The sequence below is a fragment of the Phymastichus coffea genome, unplaced genomic scaffold (genome assembly GCF_024137745.1).
Source record: "Phymastichus coffea isolate CEN01 unplaced genomic scaffold, Cenicafe_Pcof_1.1 PCOF00002, whole genome shotgun sequence".
NCBI classification, from domain to species: Eukaryota; Metazoa; Arthropoda; class Insecta; order Hymenoptera; family Eulophidae; genus Phymastichus; species Phymastichus coffea.
This window is the reverse complement of record NW_026706813.1, coordinates 1754535-1778666: the sequence shown is the minus strand read 5'-3', so window position 1 is coordinate 1778666 and position 24132 is coordinate 1754535. Positions and strand designations below refer to the sequence as shown.

Sequence of the window (24132 nt, the reverse complement as noted above, 5' to 3'; positions counted from 1 at the left end):
AGCGTGGTGCTCAAAGGGCACCTTTGCCTTACGCCTTTGTAAGTCTCAAACTCCCCAATTATTTCTCCTCCAACTTTTACCTTACTCCCTGTTTTCTTGTATATTTCTTCTATTCTTTTCCTAATTTTTCTATTTATCCCTTTCTCTTTCATTGTTTCTCATATTTTCTTCCTCTTTATTTTTTCAAAAACGGCCTTCATGTCTGCAAAGAATACGAATAGTTTTCCTCCTTTTCCCTTATTTCCTTTCCTATTATTGTTTTTAATATAAATATCGCGTCCATTGTTCCCCTTTTCTTCCTAAACCCCATCTGCGTATCACTTAGCGTTTCTTTAGCTTCTAGTTCTCTTTCCAGCTTTTTTCTCAGTATTTCCGCATATACTTTATATCCCGTATCCATCAGCGTTATTCCTCTATAGTTTCCTACTTCTTCTTTCCTCCCTTTCTTATATATTAGTACTATTATTCCCTTCCTCCATTCTTCCGGATATCCTTCTCCGTTCCATATTCCGTTTAAGCATTTTGTCATATCTTTTATCAAGCCTTCCGTGCCTTCCACCCACGCTTCATTTCCTATACCATCTTCTCCTGTCGCCTTTTTCTTTTTCATTTTTCTTATTACCTCTTTTACTTCTCTTTCTTTGATTTCTTCACCTTCCTCTCCTTCGCTGTCTTCGGTTTCTTCCCCTTTAATTTCTTCCTGTTCTTTCTCTCCCAATTGTTCCTTGAAGTGCTTTATCAATTCTTCTTTTCCTATATTTTCGTCTAATCCAATTCTTTTCTTTCTATTGCCATTCAGTTTATCCCAGAATTTTCTTCTCGTCTTATCTGTTCTTATTTCTTCTGCCACTCTTTTCTCTTCATCTTCTTTTGCTTTTCTTATTTCCTCTCTGTATTCTCTCTTTGCTTCTAGGTATTTGCCTCTGTCTCCTTCCCCTTTTCTTACTTTATTTAACTCTGCCATCACCCTATCCCTTTTTGTCTTACATTCTTTTCTCCACCAGCTTTTTTTTATCCTTTTTTCTTTCTTATCTTCTTTTTTACAACTGCGTTCTTCACTCTATTTTTTATATCTTTCCATTTATCTGTTCCCGCTATTGCGTCTATCCATCTCTGATACTCCCTTATACCTTCTTCACTCCAGTCGTCTATCATTCTTTCTTCCTCTTCTTTTCTTTCTTCCGCTATTTTGTCTCCCAGTTCCACCTCTATTGGTAAGTGGTCCGACTTTACCCTCTCCTTTATTTGAACCTTTTTTATCGCCTCATCACCTTCCTCGTTACCAACTACATAGTCTATCGTTGACATTCCTCTCGCTCCTATATATGTGATTTCTCCCTCTTCATCTCCTTCTTTTCTCCCATTCGTTATCACTAAGTCCATTTCTCCTAGCCATTTTATCATTTCTTCTCCCTCTGCGTTTAACACTTTATCCTTGGCCTTAATTTCTTCTAGGTTTTCTTCTGTCTCCCATTCCCTTCCTTCGTTTCCTGTTCTTGCGTTGAAGTCTCCTCCTATAATTATTTTTTTTCCTCTGTTCTCCTCTATCTCTTCACTTAGGTATTCATAGTTTTCCTTCTTCTCATGTTACATATACACCGATGCTATCATGTATTCCCTCCGTCCGATCTTTATTTCTCCTACTATTACCTCACTTGTCCTTTCTTTCTTCCATTCAACCTTACTCATCACTTTCCTCTCTCGTACCGCCATTATTCCTCCCCCTATTTCTCTCCCCCTTCTTCCTTCCCTTCTTGAGTCGCTCCACTCAATGCTGTACCCTTTCAGTTGCTTCTCCACACCAGTTCTTGCCCCTTGCCTCTTCACCCAGGTTTCCGTTAGCCCTATTATGTCAAATTCCCTAACATATTCCCAGTCGTCTTCCTCCATGCTCCTCACCCCCGCCACGTTCCAGAATAGTATTTTTACTGCCTTTCTCCCGTACTCCTTAATTCGACTCTCTATAACTACCCGTGATCCCACCTTTATTCCCTGTCTTACCTTTTCTATCTCTGCCTTTACTTCTTACCGCCCCTCCTCTCTGCCTGCCTTTCCCGCTTTCTGATTTTCTCTCTTAACCTCAACTTTTATTTTTTTCTTTATTCCTTTCTCTCTGCTTTTTCCTGCTCTTCTCCAGGCTTCTCTCTCTCTTCTCCACTCGTCCTCCACCTCCACGCTCTTTTCACCTCTATTTCTCTCCTCAAACACTTTTCCTCTTTGACTTTATCACCAAAATTCGCGCTCACATCCAAGACATGTCCACACTCCCCTCGAGTGAAATCTAACCTCCTTACTGACTAAAGTAATGAGTTTTATTTATATAATTTCTTAATATTTTATTCTGAAACCATAAGGAATAGCTCCTAACTCATATAAAACTTTCCAAATTTTAAAAGATCTTTTACATTAATGAATTTTGGTAAAAAGTTGGTGAAATTGACCTCTGACATCCCATATCTACTCGTATGTTAAGAATTTTACGATCTTCAATTTAGTTGTATTCGTAACTTTCAAAATTTAGATACAAACACGTTCTCTATGACCACGTCGATAGAAGATTTTCCGAAGATTACACAATACGATACAATGTATCGTATTTTTGTATAAATCAGTGAAAATGACCTTTAATGCCCCGTATCCATATTAAGAAATTTACAGTCTTAAATTCAGTTATATTCACGTCTTTAAAAATGAAAAATGAAAAACCGTTTCTATTACCAACTGGATTCAAGCTGTCAAAACTCTGAACGATCTTTTAGTATGGAGTATTTTTTTGACAAAGGTAAAATCGACTTCTGACGCCTCATATCTATGCTAAGAATTTTATGACCTTTAATGTAGTTGTATTTCTGAAGACGTATTTTTGTAAAAATCAGTGAAAATAACCTCTAACACACTATATCTGTGCTAAGAATTTTACAATCTTCAATTCACTTATATTAGTAATTTCCAAAATCTAGAACTAATAGCTCTTTTCATATTATATCCTGTAACGGGGTATTCATTTTAATGTGTGCTCTGCCGGATTGCAGGTTCGTTTTATACACTGCCCGTCAATCACTTTTGCCATGCTTACCTAAAAATTAGGCAAACTTGAAAGTTTTGTATCTCGGTCGGAAATCATCGTATCACAAAAAACCGCAGGGCATTTTAAAGGTAATTGCAAAAGCTTCCATTTAAGAAGTGCAGAGACTTAAAAGTGAAAATATGTGTTTTTTACAGTAAAAAAACTGATTAAAAAAATTTCAATTTTTTTAACCTCGACTTAAATCAATGCCAATTTAGAACCAGGCGGTGGAGGGCAAATCGACCTGAGGGGTTCGGGCCGTAATGACTTTCCCTTTAAAATTAGCCCCCCGCGGGGTTCTATCCGATGTTTTTTAACCGAGTTACGGCGTTTTTTGTGAAAAAATAACCTTTCTTTTCAATTCTCAATTACTTCGACTTGCGTACGTTTTGGAAAAAAATGCCAAGGTGAAAAAAGTTTCATTTTGTGCCCAAGAATACGAAAATAAAGTCAAAATAAAGAAATAGAGAACAAATTTTTTTTCGGTTTTTTAGCGTATTAAAAAAATAAAGGAATTTAACTTTTTTTTTACGCTTCGTTTTAAAATGTCTAGGGACGTAATAAATCACAAAAAAACTAAAAATTTGTTCTCTATTTCTTTATTTTGACTTTATTTTCGTATTCTTGGGCACAAAATGAAACTTTTTTCTCCTTGGCATATTTTTCCAAAACGTACGCAAGTCGAAGTAATTGAGGATTGAAAAAAAAGGTTATTTTTTTTTACAAAAAACGCCGTAACTCGGTTAAAAAACATCGGATGGAACCCCGCGGGGGCTAATTTTAAAGGGAAAGTCATTACGGCCCGAACCCCTCAGGTCGATTTGCCCTCCACCGCCTGGTTCTAAATTGGCATTGATTTAAGTCGAGGTTAAAAAAATTGAAATTTTTTTAATCAGTTTTTTTACTGTAAAAAACACAAATTTTCATTTTTAAGTCTTTGCACGTCTTAAATTGCAGCTTTTGAAATTACCTTTAAAATGCCCTGCTGTTTTTTGTGATACGATGATTTCCGACCGAGATACAAAACTTTCAAGTTTGCCTAATTTTGAGGTAAGCATGGCAAAAGTGATTATTGGTGGTATTAGGAAAATGGATTCTACTAATGGGTCAGTCAATGATTATATCACATATATAATTTACTTATCATTAAGGCGTCCTTTATTATTTTGTTATCTATGTATGGTATAAGTTTTGAGCTATCACGATTTGTTACACGTGGCGTATATCGGCGCCGCCATCTTATTCGCTGCCGCACATGAGTCTCTCTCAATCGCTCCCACTATAACGCAATACACGCGTGATCACCTATTCTCGTCACGTGAGATCACCGGCGACTTCATCTCAAACACGCGAAACTATTGAAGCAAAGCTTGCCAGCTTACCTCGCGAGAGCAGCTCCTAACCTTGTCAATGCTCAGGTTAACTTCATTTGGTTTCCGGTTACGTGGTCGCTGTTCGGTTGGGCGTCCGCCGGATTGTCCGTGTACCTGACGTATAGAGAAAAATCTAAGTACGGATTCGAATTCAGTGCATGAAAATCCTTCGGAGACGTAAATCTCGTCTCTGGGTTTAAAATTTGTTGGCTTGTATAATTAAAGAAAATTAAGTGACAGAGATCAAAATATTAATTGCAATTTATATCTACATATTGTAACACGATCAGTTATTTTTCGGGCGAAATAATGCGTAGAGGCTGTATGTAGACGTACGCTGTTGCTTACGTGACGTGCGTAACTCTGCGCCGTTGTGAAATAGTTTAGCGTATCATGCGTGCTTGATCGCACAGACCGCCGTGATATAACGTCACGGTGCGAGTTTCCTGTCATGTTCTTACCTTAATGATCATGACACTGACTTCCTCGTACAGATTCTCCATTGATTGCGATTGATGATGCCATTATCTTCTGCTGCTCTGTACGATGGAACGTGGGGACAAAAGAAGGGCCACGCAAAATTGCTACGTCAGATAGTAAATTCGATCGTGCGCAGGATAGAGTCGGGCTACCCAATAAAATGATGCTGAACTTTAATATTGAGATAGTTGTTCTGAGGATGATTTATTTTCTAACCTAATCGCCATGTTTACATGCAACAACGCCGGTCTACGCTTGGAAAAACATCTTATTGCGTAGCGAATATGAGTACCAAAATATTTTAGGCTCCGCGCACCGTAACCCCTACGCATTGTATCAAAATCCGCATTTATTCCTCTTTTTGACTGTCTTTCGTGTGATCGTCCGTTCGTCGCCGGGGTTTCGAAAAAGAACAGAGCTATGCATGTATATAAAGCGCGAACAATAGCCAGTCTACCTATGTCACGGAGTGGATCGCTTCTCGTCGCCTTGCCTACCAAACACCATTACGCTCGGTATTCTCTCCAGGGGAAATGATACAGCGTAGCTTAGGTGCACCTATCATTTTCTATTTATTAGTTCCGAGGATTTTCAATCTTCTCTCTTGTATTAACAGGGATAACACGTCGCGGAAGCTAAACCACCTCGTTGGTAGTGAGATCGAAAGCAGATTGTTGCAATGGAGCGCCCTCGTTCCGTCACGTACATGCGCGTGCATATACGGACGTCGACATGCATGCTGGTCGATGCTGCCCTTGCGGTTATGCTCACTGAGCCGACTGCTACTCGCAATTATTAAAGATTTGCATTACTATATATATAATTATTTATTATTTTTACTATTGTTATTATTTATTATTATTTACGCAAAATATACGAAGGTCGTTTGAAAAGTCCGTGTAAAAATAAAAACTGCTTGATTTTTTTAATAAATCTTTTTTATTTTTCAACATAGTCTCCTTCTAGGCTTATACACTTCATCAAACGCTGCTCTAATTTGTTAATCCCTTCCAAATAATAGGATTTGTCCAAGTCTGTAAAATAGGCATTTGTTTCTGCAATCACTTCCTCGTTTGAATAAAATCTTTTCCCCGCCAGGCATTTTTTCATATTAGGGAACAAATAGTAGTCCGACGGAGCTAAGTCTGGAGAATAGGGGGGTGTGAAATGAGTTGGAACCCTATCTCCATCAGTTTTGCGGCCATAACTGCTGAGGCGAGAGCTGGCGCATTGTCGTGGTGAAAGAGGACTTTTTTGTGGGCCAATCGTGAACGTTTCTCTAGCAACTCGGTTTTCAAACGATCCAATAACGATGAATTATATTCGCCTGTAATGGTTTTACCCTTTTCCAGATAGTCGATGAAGATTATTCCTTGCGAATCCCAAAAGACAGTCGCCATAACCTTCCCGGCCGAAGGAATTGTCTTCGCCTTTTTCGGAGCAGATTCCCTCTTGGTAACTCATTGTTTAGACTGTTCTTTGGTCTCAGGAGTGGAGTGATGTATCCATGTTTCATCTACAGTGATGAAACGACGCTTAAAGTCTTGCGGATTTTGCTGGAACAGCTGCAAACCATTCTTGCAACATTTCACACGATCTCGTTTTTGGTCAATCATGAGCAATCGCGGCACCTATCTAGCGGATAGCTTTTTCATGTCCAAACGTTGGTGTAAGCAAAGTATTATATACCCGTTCGCTCGAGATGCCTACAGTACAAGCAATCTCACGTACCTTCACTCTTCTGTCAGCCATCACCATATCATGGATTTTATCAATGATTTCTGAAGTGGTAACCTCAACAGGGCGTCCAGAACGTTCAGCGTCTTTTGTACTCATATGGCTACTCCGAAAATGTTGAAACCACTTATAAACCTTTGTAATCGAAGGTGCACAATCACCATAATGTTTATCAAGCTTCTGTTTAATCTCCTGAGGCGTTTTGCCTTTGAAAAAGTAATGTTTAATCAATACACCAAATTCTTTTTCGTCCATTTTTTTACAACCACTCGATTTCTTTGATTGAAACGAATGTAAAAAGCAAAGTAATTGGCCGATCTGGCTGAAACTTGGTGTGTGCTCTTCCAAGATATGCCACTAACTGAAAATAACCTTGGTACGCACTAGTAGCGCCACCTCTCTGACTTTGCACGGACTTTTCAAACGACCCTCGTATATAGATGTAAAATCAATTATTTATATGCATATATAATTATGTATGAATATGATTTGTATAAAGTTAATTATTAGTAGTAATCCCAATGGTGCTCCCGGTTTTATTCAGGTTCTGCCAATGTAATACGCTATCCCAAAATTTTCCATTTTTCTTCTATCTAACGAACCCCAAATTTTCACTTTTTCTTTTATTAACAAGTCCTAGCCAAGAGAAATATAAAGAAAGCAAGGAACGATGCCGATTCGAGCGTATAATCAGCACACGGAAACGGTTAACGTGATTTATAACCGCGATTGTCAATTACTTTTACTAAATTTATTTAGATAATTAAAAAAAAATTTTATTTTAGGTAATTGGACAGTGAGCTACACAATCCGAGACTCTTAATTAACTAGAGTATTCCTACGTAGACGCAAGTAATGTTTTGAGCGACGACAGACGCGTGGCTTCTCCGGTTGAGTTGTTTATCAAATGACTATAGAGTCTTTCAATTCGTTATTTACAAGTTTTCATATGGAATAAAAATGCCTCCAAAAGTTGTGCATCGTACGACAGAAAAAAAAACAGGGAAATTTGACAAAAAAACGTTGTTGATGCTCGAGAAAAATTATTCGTCTCTGTCGGCGAAACAAAAAGGAACAAAAGTCATGCGAAACTAGCCTTATTGCAAATTGAGACTGATGGGGCGCAAGATAATGTAAGTAGAATTTCATTTATAATAAATTTAAAATCAAATGAAATATTTTGTAATTAGTTTATAAAACTATGATTTCTAAGGTTGAAACGACAACATCTAAAAGGTGTGCGATAGATCGACTGTTGCCAAAGATAAGTGGTGTAAATGCTGTAATTTTCCTTTGTCGTTCAAAAATGTGACTGACGAAAAAAGAAAGGATTGGTTAGTGAGTTGACCATAAAATGTGTAAAATGCACTGTATCTTGATATGTTCATACGTTCACATACAATTCTGAGAATAAAAATTATGAAGTCAATGGCAAATTAGGTTTTGGTATGTTAATCATAATTTACACATTATAATTATGTAATACTATTAAATAACACAGGTATAAAAATAGTAGGTCATTTTCTGTATCACAAGCCAACTATGGTATTTCCGAAGGATTTTGGTGCGCTAAATCCAAATCTGGCCTCAGAATCGTTTCTTCACGTCAGATTTTTGAGATATCCTAACCTAAAAGTGCAAAATGCACTGTTTTTTGACATAATTGAGGTTATGTAACATCATAAATAAATTTTATCACAGAAAATTATTTAAATCACCTTAAAATATAAATCTTCCCCTTCAAGATAGCGTTGAGTTTGTCTAAATATCTTTTTTGTTTCGCCAAGATATCGCATTTTTTATTTTTCATATTTATGAATTTTACACAATTTGAAAATCCATTAACCCATTAAGTCCTAAGAGGATGATTTTCTTTTACTCTTTTCAATTAATCTTTTATCAGAAATAGAAATCAGGAATAGACATTTCTAACGAGGCCTGCAATGGCTCGGTCAGTAGGCCGACGGACTTGCACCCGGTAGGCCCGCGTTTGATTCCTAGTCCCTGCTGTTTGATACAAGCACCACTAAAGAAAAAGTTTCATGTGTTTTGTTCTCAAACACATTGCAAACCTCCATCGCTGATTAGCACTGATGGAGTATAAATAGAGCGACGTTAAGCGGAATAAAAAAAAAAAAAAAACATTTCTAACGAAAAATTGTCTGAACTTTCAATCTATGCTGTTAGAATTTTGAAAACATGCGTGCGTGTACGTGTGTATATGCGTGCGTGTCCGTTGACTTCAGATTATATTCTACATATATTATAAATATTTTCTTCCAAAAAAAAAATAATTTCAGCACTGGTTAACTAGTGAAGATAAAATCAGCCTTCAACATTGGTTGGCAAAAACGAGGAAATGGACGTTCTTATAACAGTTTAAATGGTAAGGAAATGGCTTAGCTTGTGCACTATGCCATTCTTATATCGCACGCATGTAATAATTATTTTAGGACATGCAATTGCGGTTGGTCAATATACTGGAAAAATTATCTCGTACACTATTCGGAATAAAGGTTATCTTGAGCACCCTCAGAGTGATGACGACTGTAGAAAAAATTATGATAAATCGATGAAATCTATGGAAGCTGACATGGTTATAGAAATATATTTTAACAATTCACTTTATTTACAAACCAATGTTGAAGTTAGAATATTAATTGGAGATGAGGATAGTTCCACGATGGCGTCAGTAAGGAGGACAGATCCTTATCACGTGGAGAAATGGGCTGACTACAACTACCTTAAAAAAGGATTTGCAAGCAATCTTTATAGTATGAAATTATCACCAAATCTTAACGAATACTTTGGTAAAAGCTTTTCCATTGCAAATCAAGCAAAACAAAGGAGATGTTTTGAAAATTGAAAAGGTTCTCTAAGCCATTATACCACATCCATACAGTGATCATAGTGATTGCGGTGATTGGTGTAAAGGGATTTTGTATAAAACTTATGTTTATAAACATCTACTACAGGGTAAGCCGTTATTAAATCTTGATTTGAAAAATCGATTAATTGAACTAATTGACCGCTACGCTAAAAACTCAACGAAATTAGCGCAATACGCTTAAAAAAAACAAATGAGTCTGTAAACCACATTATCGCTTGCAACAATCCTAAAACTAGACAATACGCAGGATCCAAGTCACTAAGCTATCGGCTAATTGCAGCTTTCTGCCAGAAAAACATCGGCTGCTAACATAGAACTCGCGTTTTTCAAAAGCTGGGATACACACAAAGCTCCATAAGTATTTCATACAGACAACAAAAGGATAATCTCTGTAGAGCACTAGCCATTCGTAACAACTCTATTGAAAACAAACAATGTCGGTAAGAATCCAAGAAATTGCGATCATCCAAAAATGCTGCTTGTGACAGAAGGAAAGGTATCTCATATGAAAGTGGCTTAGCTCTTAATGACGTATCGAACTTGATCTTTCTTTCCAAAGTTTTTGCGAATGAAATAGTCGATTTTTAAACATGCAAAACTTTCATTTATGATTTAGAAATAACTGGTACTACATATAACGACGATATAGTTCAAATAAACTCTTTTGTAATTAAACCACAAATTTACTTTGAAATGTGATTGTAAAATTGCATTTTTTCTCTATTTGCAGATATCAATTGAATCATTCACAGATTCTAATACTTTCAAAGCTTATATCATTTTATACAAGTTTGTATCTAAAAAAACCGGTCTGCATGTTGTAAACGGTGAACTTTACTTTGTATGAAAATCGTGTACATTCTATGTCTTCTAGAATTGCCTGTCAAGAATTTTTGACTAATATGACCCATTCTCGCTTACGGCGAATGCCTCGAGACCTATATGTCATCGATTTTCATGAAACTTGGTAGGATGATTGTTTATATGAAGAACAATATCCGTACAAATTTTTAGGTCAATATATTAATTATTTAAAAAGTTATTAACAATTAAAAAATTTCAACGAATTTTTTTTTTCTATTCATATCTCGCTAACCGCAAAAGCTATCGACACGAATGTTTTTTTAAAATACGCACAAAACTACATACTTTTAAGATAATAATATAGAAAACCATTTTTTTTATTTTTTCAAATGTTCTTAACTTTTGAATATAAAAAGTAAATTTTTTTCGATAACGGTAGTCTTGGATTTCAAAAATTCTTTTTCCATTGCATTCCTTGGCCCTTTTTCTATGAAAAACTGTTTTAGCATTTTTGTAATCGGCACTTCCAGCCTCGTAATAAACAATAAACTAGTGACGGCGCCGACGCGCCGTTCGGACGGCCGCAGACGTTCGAGCGGCACACTAACCGATTGTAGCTTCCTTGTTGTATTTGTATTTTTTTTACTACAATTTGGTCTTTATTACCTCTATTTTATTATACTATTGTTAACCTAATATCAAATAAATTCAGCTTTTGTGTTAGTGATACAAATCTATAATAATTAAGGGCCCTAAGACGCGCCGGTTGGACAGCTTATTGGCGTCAGGCTTAAGCACCTGGCAATTAGCTGTGCCGCACTAATGATAGTTCTAATTTATGGCCTCATAGATAGTGTAGGTGATAGTGACAATATTTATTATTAAGAAAATTTGTAGGTGTGAGGTAAGCTGGCCGAAATATAAGTCTCTGAGGTTCGTCCTCCAAATTTAGTTTTCTCGTGAACGTTCACGTAGAAGGTTGTGTCTGCCATTCCAGTGAAGTTTTGTGCTTTCAAAATGGTAAGAACGAGCCCTATAAGCATTAAATATTGCAAAAATATTTTTGATAAACATGAAAAAGCCCGTAGAGGGAATTTCAAAAAATTGTCAGATGGGATCTATGCTGCCTTTTCTTCATTTTTGCAAAGTAGTGAATTTTTGTGTGAAAGTTGCCGTGTAGTATGTTATCGGATCATGAAAGAACGAAAAAATCTGATCAATAATAATCAGACTCCACGTTCGATAGAAGATTATGTGAGAAATATACAGCAAGAAAAGCAGAGCAAAATTGAATCAGAAATTAATAGATCTGTTTCTCCAGTAGGCCAGGAAGGTGAGCCGATGGAGATAGACTCGTGCGATTCGGAATCATTTCAAAATCCATTCATTGATACTGATGGCACTAGAGACGAAGATTTTAGTTTAAGTTTGTGTCAGCAACAAAATGAAATGCTTGAAACAGTGAATAAATTGTGCAAACAATTGAACATAGATATTATAAGCACAGCCGATAAGAAAAATTTTGAAGTTATACAGAAAAAGCTACATACTGTCACATTAAGTCTCAGTAAGTTATTCCTCAAAGACTCCAAAAATGCCATTACAGATAATCAAAGTGATTTTGAAACAAAATTTACGCAGGATTTAAAATTAAAGTACCATAAAGCTGAAAATTATTCAGAAAAAATTAACATTTTGTTATTTGCACCTTCTACTTGGAATCTATCTGAAATGCAGAAAAAAATAAGTTGTACAATGTATGCTGCTCGTGAGTCAAAAAAAATTCGTGAAACTGAAACTATATTTTATCAGCCCGTGCAACGCAATAGGTCATCAGCTCTAACAGATGTTCAAATCAAGATGGTAATAGATTTTTTCTTCAATTTTGAAATAAGTAGAGAATGTTCTGGTATGAGGGATACCAAAACTGTAAAACTAGGACAGTCATCAGAAAAGCTCCAAAAACGCTTACTGCTACACAGTATGAAAGAATTTTTTGCTCTTTTTACTGAGGAACACGGTAAGTTCCTTGGGTTTTCTACATTTTGTCGATATCGCCCTCCGCAATGTATTTTAGTAGATGAATCAAAACGTTTTCATAATGTTTGTGTTTGCATCAGTCATCAAAATATTAAACTGCTACTAGAACCTATACTTAAAATATGTAGAAAATTCAAATTGCAAGACCACATTCCTTTCAATTATCGACAAATTTTAGATGAAGCATTATGTTCAGAGACAACGGAAGCATGTCACTATGATGAATGTTTTGACTGTCCTGGTGTAAATAATATACTATGTAAAATCCTCGATGTACTTCAATCACATTCAATAGAGACACTTGAATTTAAGCAATGGGCTACTACTGACAATAGATGTCAATTAATTGATGTGCGGTATACAAAAAATGAATTCATTCAACATTTCCGACAAAAATTTATGAAAGAGTTTAGACTGCACAATTATATCGCTAAAAGTCAGGGTGACTTTGTACGAAAAACAATAGAAAATTTGAGTGAAGATGAAATAGTTGTGATGTCAGACTTTGCAGAAAAGTATGTTTGCACCCATCAAGATGAAGTCCAACCTGCTCACTGGCGTTACACTCAAGTAACGGTACATCCATTTTTTATTTATAGAAAAGTAAATGGTAAGGTAGAGAAGGAATCATTTGTGATAATTTCCGAAAACCTTCAACACAACGTACAAGCAGTGTCGTTGTTTCAAGAAAAACTTATTAATTATATCAAAAGTAAGAAATACAATGTACACAAAAATTTTTATGTGTCTGATGCAGCTGCGGGTCAGTACAAGAATCGATACAATTTTTTTAATTTAGCCCATCATCATCAAAAGTATTGTATCCATGCAGAGTGGCACTTTTTTGCAAGTTACCACGGAAAAAGTCCGTGTGATGGAGTAGGCGGAACTGTGAAAAGATTAGCCCGCCGAGCTAGTTTAAGAGGCAAATATATAAGCAATGCTGTAGAATTGTACGAGTGGGTAGTGTCAGCATTACCGAATATGACTTTTGCGTATTGTACAAACGAAGAGCACGCAAAAATAACAGAAGAACTAAAACTCAATTTCGCAAAAGCTAAGACTACTAGTGGAACACAAATGTCTCATGCTTTTATTCTGCTTAATGAAAAACAGATAAAAAATAAAGAAAGTATCATATTCTAATGAATTTATTGTACAGAACGTGTTGTAGTTATTTAATTATAATTCCATTGTTATATCTATAATAAACGTACAAATGTATTTATTCAAAATAAAACAAAAATTAAAGTGAATATTTTATTTAGAGCTTTCCCCATTTTCATTATTAATATAAAAGCTGAATTTGATATTAGGTTAACAATAGTATAATAAAATAGAGGTAATAAAGACCAAATTGTAGTAAAAAAAAAATACAAATACAACAAGAAAGCTACAATCGGTTAGTGTGCCGCTCGAGCGTCTGCGGCCGTCCGAACGGCGCGTCGGCGCCGTCACTAGTTTATTGTTTATTACGAGGCTGGAAGTGCCGATTACAAAAATGTTAAAACGGTTTTTTATAGAAAAAGGGCCAAGGAATACAATGGAAAAAGATTTTTTGAAATCCAAGACTACCGTCATCGAAAAAAATTTACTTTTTATATTCAAAAGTTAATAACATTTGAAAAAATAAAAAAAATGGTTTTCTATATTATTATCTTAAAAGTATGTAGTTTTGTGCGTATTTTAAAAAAATAGTCGTGTCGATAGCTTTTGCGGTTAGCGAGATATGAATAGAAAAAAAAAATTCGTTGAAATTTTTTAATTGTTAATAACTTTTTAAATAATTAATATATTGACCTAAAAATTTGTACGGATATTGTTCTTCATATAAACAATCATCCTACCAAGTTTCATGAAAATCGATGACATATAGGTCTGAAGGCATTCGCTGTAAGCGAGAATGGGCCATATATACAAAACTTCGAAAATCCTATTATTTTAGTGGCCTATAATGGATTTTTGTATGTATATGATGTATTTTAATCCTATTATTTTTATTTTATAATCCTATTATTATTAATATAAATGTATAATGTATGTAAATTTATAAATCCTCGGCTAACGAGATTAATGCAGCAGTACAAATTGTACGATCGATTTACAGGTATTGTTTAAAGCGTTGCTGATTCATATCCGTTTTTGAAAAAAAAATACTAGAAAAAGTAAAGGATAAAGGTAAATTCTTAGTTACGGCCTTGGTGCGTGATTATTTGCCTAGAGAAACATATTCGTTCCACAATGCTATTGATGATCTGCAAGCTTTGAAAAAATTATTACAAAAACTTGTAGAGAATGAAAATAACATTCAAAAATATGTTAAAAGTATTTCTACAATAAACGAAGAAAAAGAATTGAAAGTATTATAAGCAACGACTAAAACTAGTTTGCAACAGTATAAGAGATTAATAAAAAATGTAACGATTAGTAAGATAGCAGCAGCAGGAATCATTTCAAAAGTAATGCAACAAGCTTTTGAAAAGAATGAAAATGACGGATTATGTGTATTATTTGCTGAAAATGTGAATGGCAAATCCATAGTCATTAAGAATGTTAAAATATTAAATAAAATTTATAGTTTGTTTGCCAAAAATTCATCTAGTTTGTAGATAAAATAATTACGGCGTTCCATGTCATGTTATATGTAATATATGCTATTATCAATCTCTGTGGTATAGGTACTATGTTCTTATAATCACTAATCTGTTCCAAAATGATTAACGTACTTTAATAAGTTATTGAGCGTACTCCATTCGGTTATCTACATTAATATTGAATAAAATATTTTTAATATTTATAAAATCTTTTCTGAAATTCATTAGTACAATCTTCTTCAATTTTAAATTTCACGCACTCTAGATGACGTTATATTGCTAATATCTCTTGAAAATGTATATTTATTAGACCCTATTTTGAACATATCATAAAATCTGTTATTATCTCAACTACAATATAGCTGTTTTTCGATCTAATGTCCAGTATATTGAAAGAAATATTTTAATAATATAACCTCATTTCCGGTAATTGCTTCATAAGAACCCCTTTTAAGCAAAGTACTTTTAAGGGTTTCGTTTACAAAATTTCAAACGTTAACACGTGTTGAAACTTTGAGAGGTTGTTTATTTAAGCATTCAAAACAACCTCTTCAAGTTTCGTTTCAATGTCCAATATTTGAGTGCATTGACCAATTACTTTAAATTATTATGCACTAAAATATCAATGAAAAACCACTCTCTGCTACCAGTTAATACGAGAAATAGGCCAGAACGGCGCAGTCGCTCGTAGTGTGAGATACTTTTTAGCTCCGATCGGCCTAAATCTCGGGTGGCTAGTGCTATTTTTTTTTAATCGGGTCCTCGGCGGAGCGCGTGGTTTACTGTACTTATATATCAGGTCGTCGCGGTAACGCAATGCTTAAATTCATACAACAAAAGTGGATACACAAACATATATCCGTTGGAAATTTCGTAGCGACAACAATAGATAATTTAACAATTTATGTAGTTGATATAAGTAATAAATTTCAAATTACTTATGTAAGGTAATTCCTTAATATGTCCAATGTCCGTATTACATAATTTAATAATTCTTTGTTAATTTATCTTTTGTTGAATCTGAATTACTTTTTATTACTGTTAAGTTATTGAAGCAAATACTATGATACTTGAACTTTGCATTTGTAAGCGCTCAATGTTAGCATGTAACTGGTTGAAAAATGGAGCCGAGTCGGAGAGACTGCGATTATGATGACGTTAATCTTTTACTCTCAGCGATCTTAAAAACAAAACCTTCACAAGGCGTGCAAGCGTCCAGATGTTGATGCTTATACTTTCTATGAAAGGGTTAAAAAAATTTTAATCATCTGGCAATAGCCGAAATTCTTTTCTGCTGTTTAAATGTCTATGAAACACATGAAAAAATAATTACACTCATTGGATCATTACATTTTACATTTGGGAAAAAGGTTGTCACTTAACAAATATTAAAAAATTCAGTATCATACAAAATGACGAACAAAATCATATCTTGTAAATAACTTCACATTGTAACAAAAAGTTTATTTCAATATGATTTTTTGAGGTCGCCTTGTTTATAATTTTTTTAATATTTTCGAAATACAATATCGCTAAGGAAGCTTCTATTATAAAATTGATAACATGAAAATAAAACGTCTATTTAGTAGCTATTTATAAAATTATACTGTAACACAATAATGAACTTCGTAAAAGTAAAAAAAAATTTATAATCTGAGGATTGGTCCCAATAGGTCCAAATTCGAGGTAAAAACGTCAATACCTCAACTATCGACTTTGCATCATCTGTATAGAATTAAAGATAGTTAACACATTCTTTTCGTATATAAATTTTGTAACAAAGATATAGGCACATTATCGCTGCGCTTTAGCTACCAATTCTTCAAGGAGTATAAGAGAGGCACTTTCGCTCTCAACAATCGAGATAAAGAGGCGGAAAGAAGGAGGATAGGTCAGTAAATAATTTCGCGCACAAACCCTTTAAATTCAATGCAAAACTTATTATTAGTATACCATATGAACAAAGTGAACTCGAAGAACTTACTACTAATACAAACAATATAAACATAACGAACTCGCAAAATTTTTTACTAATATCAACATAATGAACGGAACTAATTCTAAGAAATTACTACGAAGGTGAGTCAATAAGTTCTTAGAAAATCCAAGAGATGGCGCTTAAAGCAACCCAACTTATGTTGCATCAGCAAGCGTCATTATTAGATAGAGTGCTGCCGAAGTTTCAGCCAGATCTATTGAGTAGTTCCATTTTTATTATCGATTAAAGTTATAACAGGGATACGCACGTGACGCGCGTAACAACCGCCGTCATTAGAAAGTAATAAGGAAGATTACAGGTTAACTGATTAAGAAGCGTTGTCCAAGCAGCACAGTTATGCCGTTGTGGGAGCGGTCCAGCTGCTAGGCCTCCTAGGGTCCCGCGGAAAGCGTCGTGCTCATTTGCGCTGGAAACATGAAAGAAGTGCGCAGTCGAAACGGGCGATGGGGAAGCATGAAAGAATAGGGTTTAAAAGAAGCAAGCAGTTAGCATGAAATAGATCATATAATAATGTAAGAAACGGTTAATTGACAATAGCACACGAGCATATATAATAAAAGTAAAGCGGCGCTTTGCAGAAGCGCAGACAGTAGCGTTGCAGTGCGGGATAGAGAGAGAAAGTAGCAAGGAGGGGAAAACGAGAGAAGTCGTAGGCACTTACAGTTCCAGCCGTAGCTTTCTAGCCCTAGCTTAGGTGTTACACAAAAAAAAGGTGGCACCCTTGTTGTGTTCAAATATCAGCACGCGCGCACAAGTCACTTTCCCAGGCACTGTACGGATCTCAGTCACGAAGGAAGAGGAGACGATGTATAGCTAGACTGATGCGGTGAACAGCTTCTTCTTTGTTGATGCACTCAAAAAACGTAAATGCACGAAGTGATGACGATGCGCCTTGCCGTAAGATGCGTATGCATGATCGCGTGGTTGAATCTACTCACTGTGTCCTCCATGCGACCCCCAGGCGGCTCTTCAGTATGTCGTGATTTGTTGGAATTTCTTCTTCAAATATCGACTGTGAATCTAACGCTGTGAGGAGATTGTCACGTATATCCGCCGGTAATACATTCGATCGCAGAAGCGTAACGCATAACTCGTCGCATCGTAATCTTGTGCGCTAGTTGTCAAAATCCTGCGTTAAAATGAATTCTGTTGCTGTGTACTCGTCGCTTAAGCGCTTGTATAATCGATTCGCTCTGTCGTACATAAAACCGTTCGTAACTAATTCTAAATGCGTCATAACATTGTTGAACCCGTCGCTAGGAAGATTCTTTATCCACTCTGCCACTCTTTTGTCTACATTTTCCTTAAAAATCGATAATTCGTTTTGTAATCATTGTAATTATTGTCAATGGTAGTTATGGAAAAAGGAAAAAATAAATAAATGAAAAAAAGGAAAATATCGACAAAAGTAAAAATAAATAATTTAATAAAATTCGGTTCGTAACAATTAAAAGAAAATTATTTTGTTAAAGAAAAAAATGAAGATTCTAATTTACTTGGCAAAATGAAATAAGAAAATGCGCGAATTTATTCGATTATACTATTTGCTTTGCTTGGATATTCGAGGGCCCCGCCTTATTTACACGCAAAGTTGAGTAAATTTTCGCTCGTAAGATCGCTGTGTTTAATCATGACCGCGCATGATATTCGTTTTATTTGCGTATTCCAAACGCATATTCTTCGGTTGGTGCTATGTTGTTATTCTACCGCAATTCGACCCTTCGTATTATTGTTGTTGTCGTTTTACGTCCATGCAACCAACTCAGATTCAAATTATGCTTCGTAATATGCGTTCTTACTTTGTTTTTCACGATTTTATTTGGATTGCGAATATATTTTTCAAGTTAATAACGCAAGTTTTACCCTCTTGAACACGTTGGGCGTAAAATTTCTATAACGGGAAAACGCATTTAACGCGCGCGACACCGCCGTCATTAGAAAGTAATAAGGAAGATTATAGTTAGCGGATTAGAAAGCGTTGCCCAAGCAGCACAAATATGCCGTCGTAGAAGCGGTCCAACTCCTAGGCCCTCAAAGAGCGTCGTGCAGCTCACTTGCATTGGAAACGTGAAAGAACGCAGTACGCAGTCGCAACGGGTGATGGAGCAACGGGAAAGATTAGGATTTCAAAGAAGCAAGCGGTCAGTATGAAATAGATAATATAATAATGTAAGGAACGGTTAATTCACAATAGCACACGAGTACATATAATAAAAGTAAAGCAGCGCATCGCGGAAGCGTAGTACCGTTGCAATACGGGAGAGAGAGAGAGAAAGAGAAAGCAGCAAGCCGAAAAAGAAATAGAGAAGTCAGAGGCACTTACAGTAACCGGCCGTAGCTTCCTAACCCTTGCTTAGGTGTTACACAAAAAAAAAAGAAGGCGGCATCCTTGCCGTAAGATGCGTGTGCGCGATCGCGTGGTCGAACCTATTCTACCTTCTTCTATCGTGTCAACCATGCGAGCTGCGGAAGGCCAGCGGCGCGCGGCTCATAAGCGTGTCGTGACTTGTTGAATATCTCTCTCTCCTTCTCTCTCACACGACTTGCCGTGATCGGCTGCTTTTCCTCTCATGCTATTGTCAGCTGCGCTAGTAGCTAAATTTATTTACAATAATATATGTATATGGCTTATCGTGAAGAAAGAGAGACATAACCAGAGCTAATTGGACTCGTTATATGCCCCTCCCTAGCCAACAACATCCACGACATTGTGTTTAGTAAACGAAGAATAAAATTTCGTGAAATAGCTAAGGCCACAGGGATTTCAAAAAGTACAGTCATTTCGATTTTTGGTGAGAAATGGGACATGAGAAAAATTTCGGCAACATTGGTGCCATATTTGCTCTCAGTCAAGAATAGACGCAATCGAATAGTGGCCGCTGAGGCCCTCTTGGCGCGCATCCACCGTAATGCAGACGGCTTTCTACGATGATTCATAACTGTAAACGAAACGTGGATACACCACTACACTCCTGAAATGAAGAACCAGTCAAAACGTACATTGTGAAAGGTCACCCAGCTCCAAAGAAAGCGAAGACAGTGAAATTGACTGGCAAGGTTATGGCAACTGTTTTTTGACAGGCACGTAGAATTATCTTTATCGACTATTTAGAAAAAAGAGAATCACAAGAGAGAATTATACGTCATTGTTCGATGGGTTAAGCGAGAAAATAAAGGAAAAACATCCTCATTTGAAAAAAAAAATTCTGTTTCATCAAGAGAATCCACGAGTGCACTTACTTAGTTTCTATGGCTAAAATTAAGGGATTGAAATTTAAATTAGTAGACTATACACTGTATTCACCAGATTTGGCCCCTAGTGAATTTTTTTTTCCCAAACAAGAAAAAAGTGGCTTGCTGGACAACGATTCATCTCGAATGAAGAGGTCATAACACAAACAATGGCTGTTTTGAAGAATTTCCAAAATTATTTTTTTCTGGTAGCTTAAAAAAACTTGTAAGGCGCCTGAAAAAATGTAGCGAGCTAAAAGAACATTATATTGAAAAATAAAAAAAAATTTAGAAGAAAAACTATTTTTTTATCTTTTTCGAAGGACTTATTGACCCACCCTCGTACTACTATAAACAGTACACGCGGACCTTATTACTAATACTAACAGCGAACAAATCGTGAATTGCCCAGCAACCGGATCGCCTCGACAACCCACGTTTATAAAGAACCACTGTTCGTACAAAAAACTCTCAGATACCCGACGAGTGAACGCCTAGGTACCGAGTATTACCGTACTAAGCATAACCAATGAAATCCGAGAGAGAAACAGAGAAAGAGAGAGATAGAGAGAGACAGAAAGAGAGAGAGTACCGGACCTTTTTCATCCCTTGCCGGGTGATGCAGATCTTCCTAGTTCGGCGCTCACTGCTGGGCAGAAATACATTAAAATATTGCCGTCCTTGTGCTAGCTAGGCGCCTGTGCAGGGCCAACATAAATGTGCCGTTCGTGAATTCCTCGAGATATTCCTCCAGGTAAAGAGTCGTCAAACGGACTAGTAGATCTTATTTTGGCGAACGAACTAGATATTGCTGCTACTTTCAGTATATTTTTATTTAGCAACATCAAATACCTCTGTATAAATAATAAAGTCGATCCATTTTTTTGCTATTTCGAAATTTCGCTTCACAAAATTCAATCCGCCATTTTAAATATTGTAAATTTAACAAGGTATTCAAATTCAGCGACCAAAAGTACCTGTTATTACATATTTACAAATAACTAGTAATGTAAATACAAATTTTATAACCTAAAATGCAAAAAGTGAAGCTGAAGACGCTAAGTATCGGAAACCACTCAAACATTTTGAGCTATCGTACGGTTTATTTGGATGCTTTTAATTTGGTTGAAATGCGATGGTTAAGTTAATGCAAAATGGGTTATACGTATATATATAACACAGGCCTGCAAGGTTTTGTTCTTTTGCAACTGAGGGTCATTTCCGAAGTAATTTTTGGATAATAGTATTTTTTGGATAATGATTCTAGAATCATTATAAAAAAAAAAACTAAGAAATATATCGTATTCTTCCAGGAAAATTGGCCGAACTTTTAAGCTCATGGTGAAACCTCAAAAATGGCAAACTTCAATTGATGATATCTTGATGAAAAAAAATGATATCTTAAATTTGAAAAATGGGTTTTGAAGGGTAAGAGTGCTTCTTTAAGATGCCGTCAACCGTTTTTGAAAAGAATATAAACTCACGATGTAATCAAGCCTTGAATATGGCCAAAAAACGTGTTTTTTCGACCCTTAGGGGACGATTACTCAAAAACCTGACGTGATGAAGCAATTCTGACGACGGATTCTAATTCTACGCCATAAATTACTTCGGAAATGACCGTAAGTTGTAAAAGAACAGTGACGACTCTCTATTTTGCAGGCCTGTGTAATTCATGATATAAAAATTATTTATTTTTTAGTTACCGTAATCAAATTCTCATTGATTTCCACGAAGTTTTATAATTTAAACACAAATCATTCAACAATATTTAATTCAAAGTTTATACAGAAACTTTCATTAGTGATATAATTAAAGAAATCTTCCCTTCAAGTGCTTGTAATTATGACTTAATTGTAATGGGAAGAATGAAAGAAGTTGAGAGAATTATAGGAATATTATAGGATCTTTAACAATAAAATGTACTTACTAATATTACATAATGGACCACCAAAACCGAGTTCACATTTACAAGTATTTGGACTGATACATGTTCCATATAAACATTTTTCTAAACAAACAGCAATACATCTATCTCCATTAGCAATTTTCGTATAACCTTTGCAGCATTCTTCTATTGGCTTTTGTTTTTTGATAGTCTGAAATTTAAAATAGGTCACTCAAATATTTTAAAAGAGCGAGTCGCGGTGAGAAGTCGTTCGAATCCACTCTAAATAAACATTATAAGTGTCCTTCAAATGAAATCACAACTTTGCCAAAACAAGAGAGTACTATAACAATATTACAATAATACTTTATCAAATTCAAGTTCGAATTCTGATAAATTTGCAACTTAACTTCCTGAGACAAGGACATACATGATAGAAAATAATGAGAATAATAATTGTTACGAGAATAATATTACTAAATATTTATTTTCTGTTATTATTAATAAGCAGTACTGCTTAACAAATAAAAAAAGTACTGTTAAAGTAATAAAGACACACACACGCTTTTACACACACATGTATGTGTATAGAAGTGACTATTAGCAACAAAATTAGTATCAAAGGAAAATAAATGCAGCCTTACTAGTTGGGCGCTCACTTATGACTAACTACCCTCGTCCTCGCTATTACTCTGTTCACTTAGTTTTCTACTCTTTCTCCTTGACACACTCTCTATGATTTAAGCATTTTTAAATGTTACCTTAATCTTCGGTAAACACGCTGACTGTAGCATGCTACAGTAGTACGTGCGATCTTTCCTACTTATTTTCGTCAAGGCGCGCACACATGTGCTGCTGACCATAGCATCTTATCTCTATGTTCTTGGCCTTGGCGCGACGCAAGCTGAGCTCTCGCAGACGAGTTTTCTCTCTCACTCTATATATACATATATAAATATAAATATATATATATATTTAGGCATATATAAAAAAAATATAAAAAAAACATCCTTTCCCCGTTAGAGCCGTTGCCATCCTCGGTAACGTCGATTAGGGGTCCATAACACAGTAACTTACGATAAATAAAAAAAATTAAGTATAGTTATTGGTAATATTCAAGTTCCACTTTATTTATATAAGAGAGAAAGAGAAGAAAAAAAAGTAATGAGATAAAAATGGTTAAAAGAGAACGATTATGATTGACAAATCCTGAATTATAGTCCTGGTTGTGTGCATGGTCGTTGTAACGTGACTTGAAGGATCCCTTGTAAAGCATTCATATCCAGTCCTTTCAAGTCTCTTGAATAACAGCCCTGGCCCTCCAACAAACTATGATCCCGATTCTAACTAATGGAGGGGTTCCTGAAGAATAGAGTGAGATTCTCGATGTCACCATAAGGGGTCCCATTATAATCGATGGTTTCCAGGTCACAAGTCTTCAAGTGACGGTCACAGTCATTGAGATAGATACCCCTCCCACAAAACCAATCGGTCCGCAGTACCTTGCGATTTTGAAAACCGCATATGATTTTATACGATTCGAACTCCGTTCTCGTATATTAATGTTCGCATGCTTTATAGTAAATATATAGAGATCTATTTCAAAGGTTTGCTGGAACATAGCGAGATGGGCAATGTTTGGCCTTATATCTTCTATTTGAATTTATCAGCGCCGAGATGGCGCTGTAGCTTATGGGTCCGCAGGAATCATCTCATATTTTGATTTAATCAATTGAACCGAATTTTCCAAAAACGTCACACGAGGGTGGACCGATAAGTACTTAGCCTACAAAAGAAAAACAAAAATTTTGGAAAAGTGGCATTTTATTTTTCAACATAGTCTCCTTTTAGTTCGATACACTTTGCCCAGCGATGCTCCAACTTCTTTAATCCGTCTGAAAAATACGTTTCCTCGAGGTCTGCAAAGTAGGCTTCCGTGGCAGCGATTACCTCCTCATTCGATTCAAATTTCTGCCCGGCGAGTGACTTTTTTAAGTTTGGAAACAAAAAAAAGTGGCACAGGGCTAAA

At 35.7% G+C, this 24132-nt stretch overlaps 1 protein-coding gene across 7 annotated transcripts in view; it reads right to left on the bottom strand.

Moving 5' to 3' along the window:
- LOC131663255 (protein draper-like) overlaps window positions 1-24132 on the bottom strand; it is an 859806-nt gene that overhangs the window by 657555 nt on the left and 178119 nt on the right. For all 7 annotated transcript variants that reach the window (XM_058933564.1, XM_058933569.1, XM_058933555.1 and 4 more), the window contains one exon: window positions 22146-22314. In XM_058933564.1, the coding sequence (XP_058789547.1) occupies window positions 22146-22314 (169 nt within the window). The remainder of the gene's footprint in view (window positions 1-22145; window positions 22315-24132) is intronic.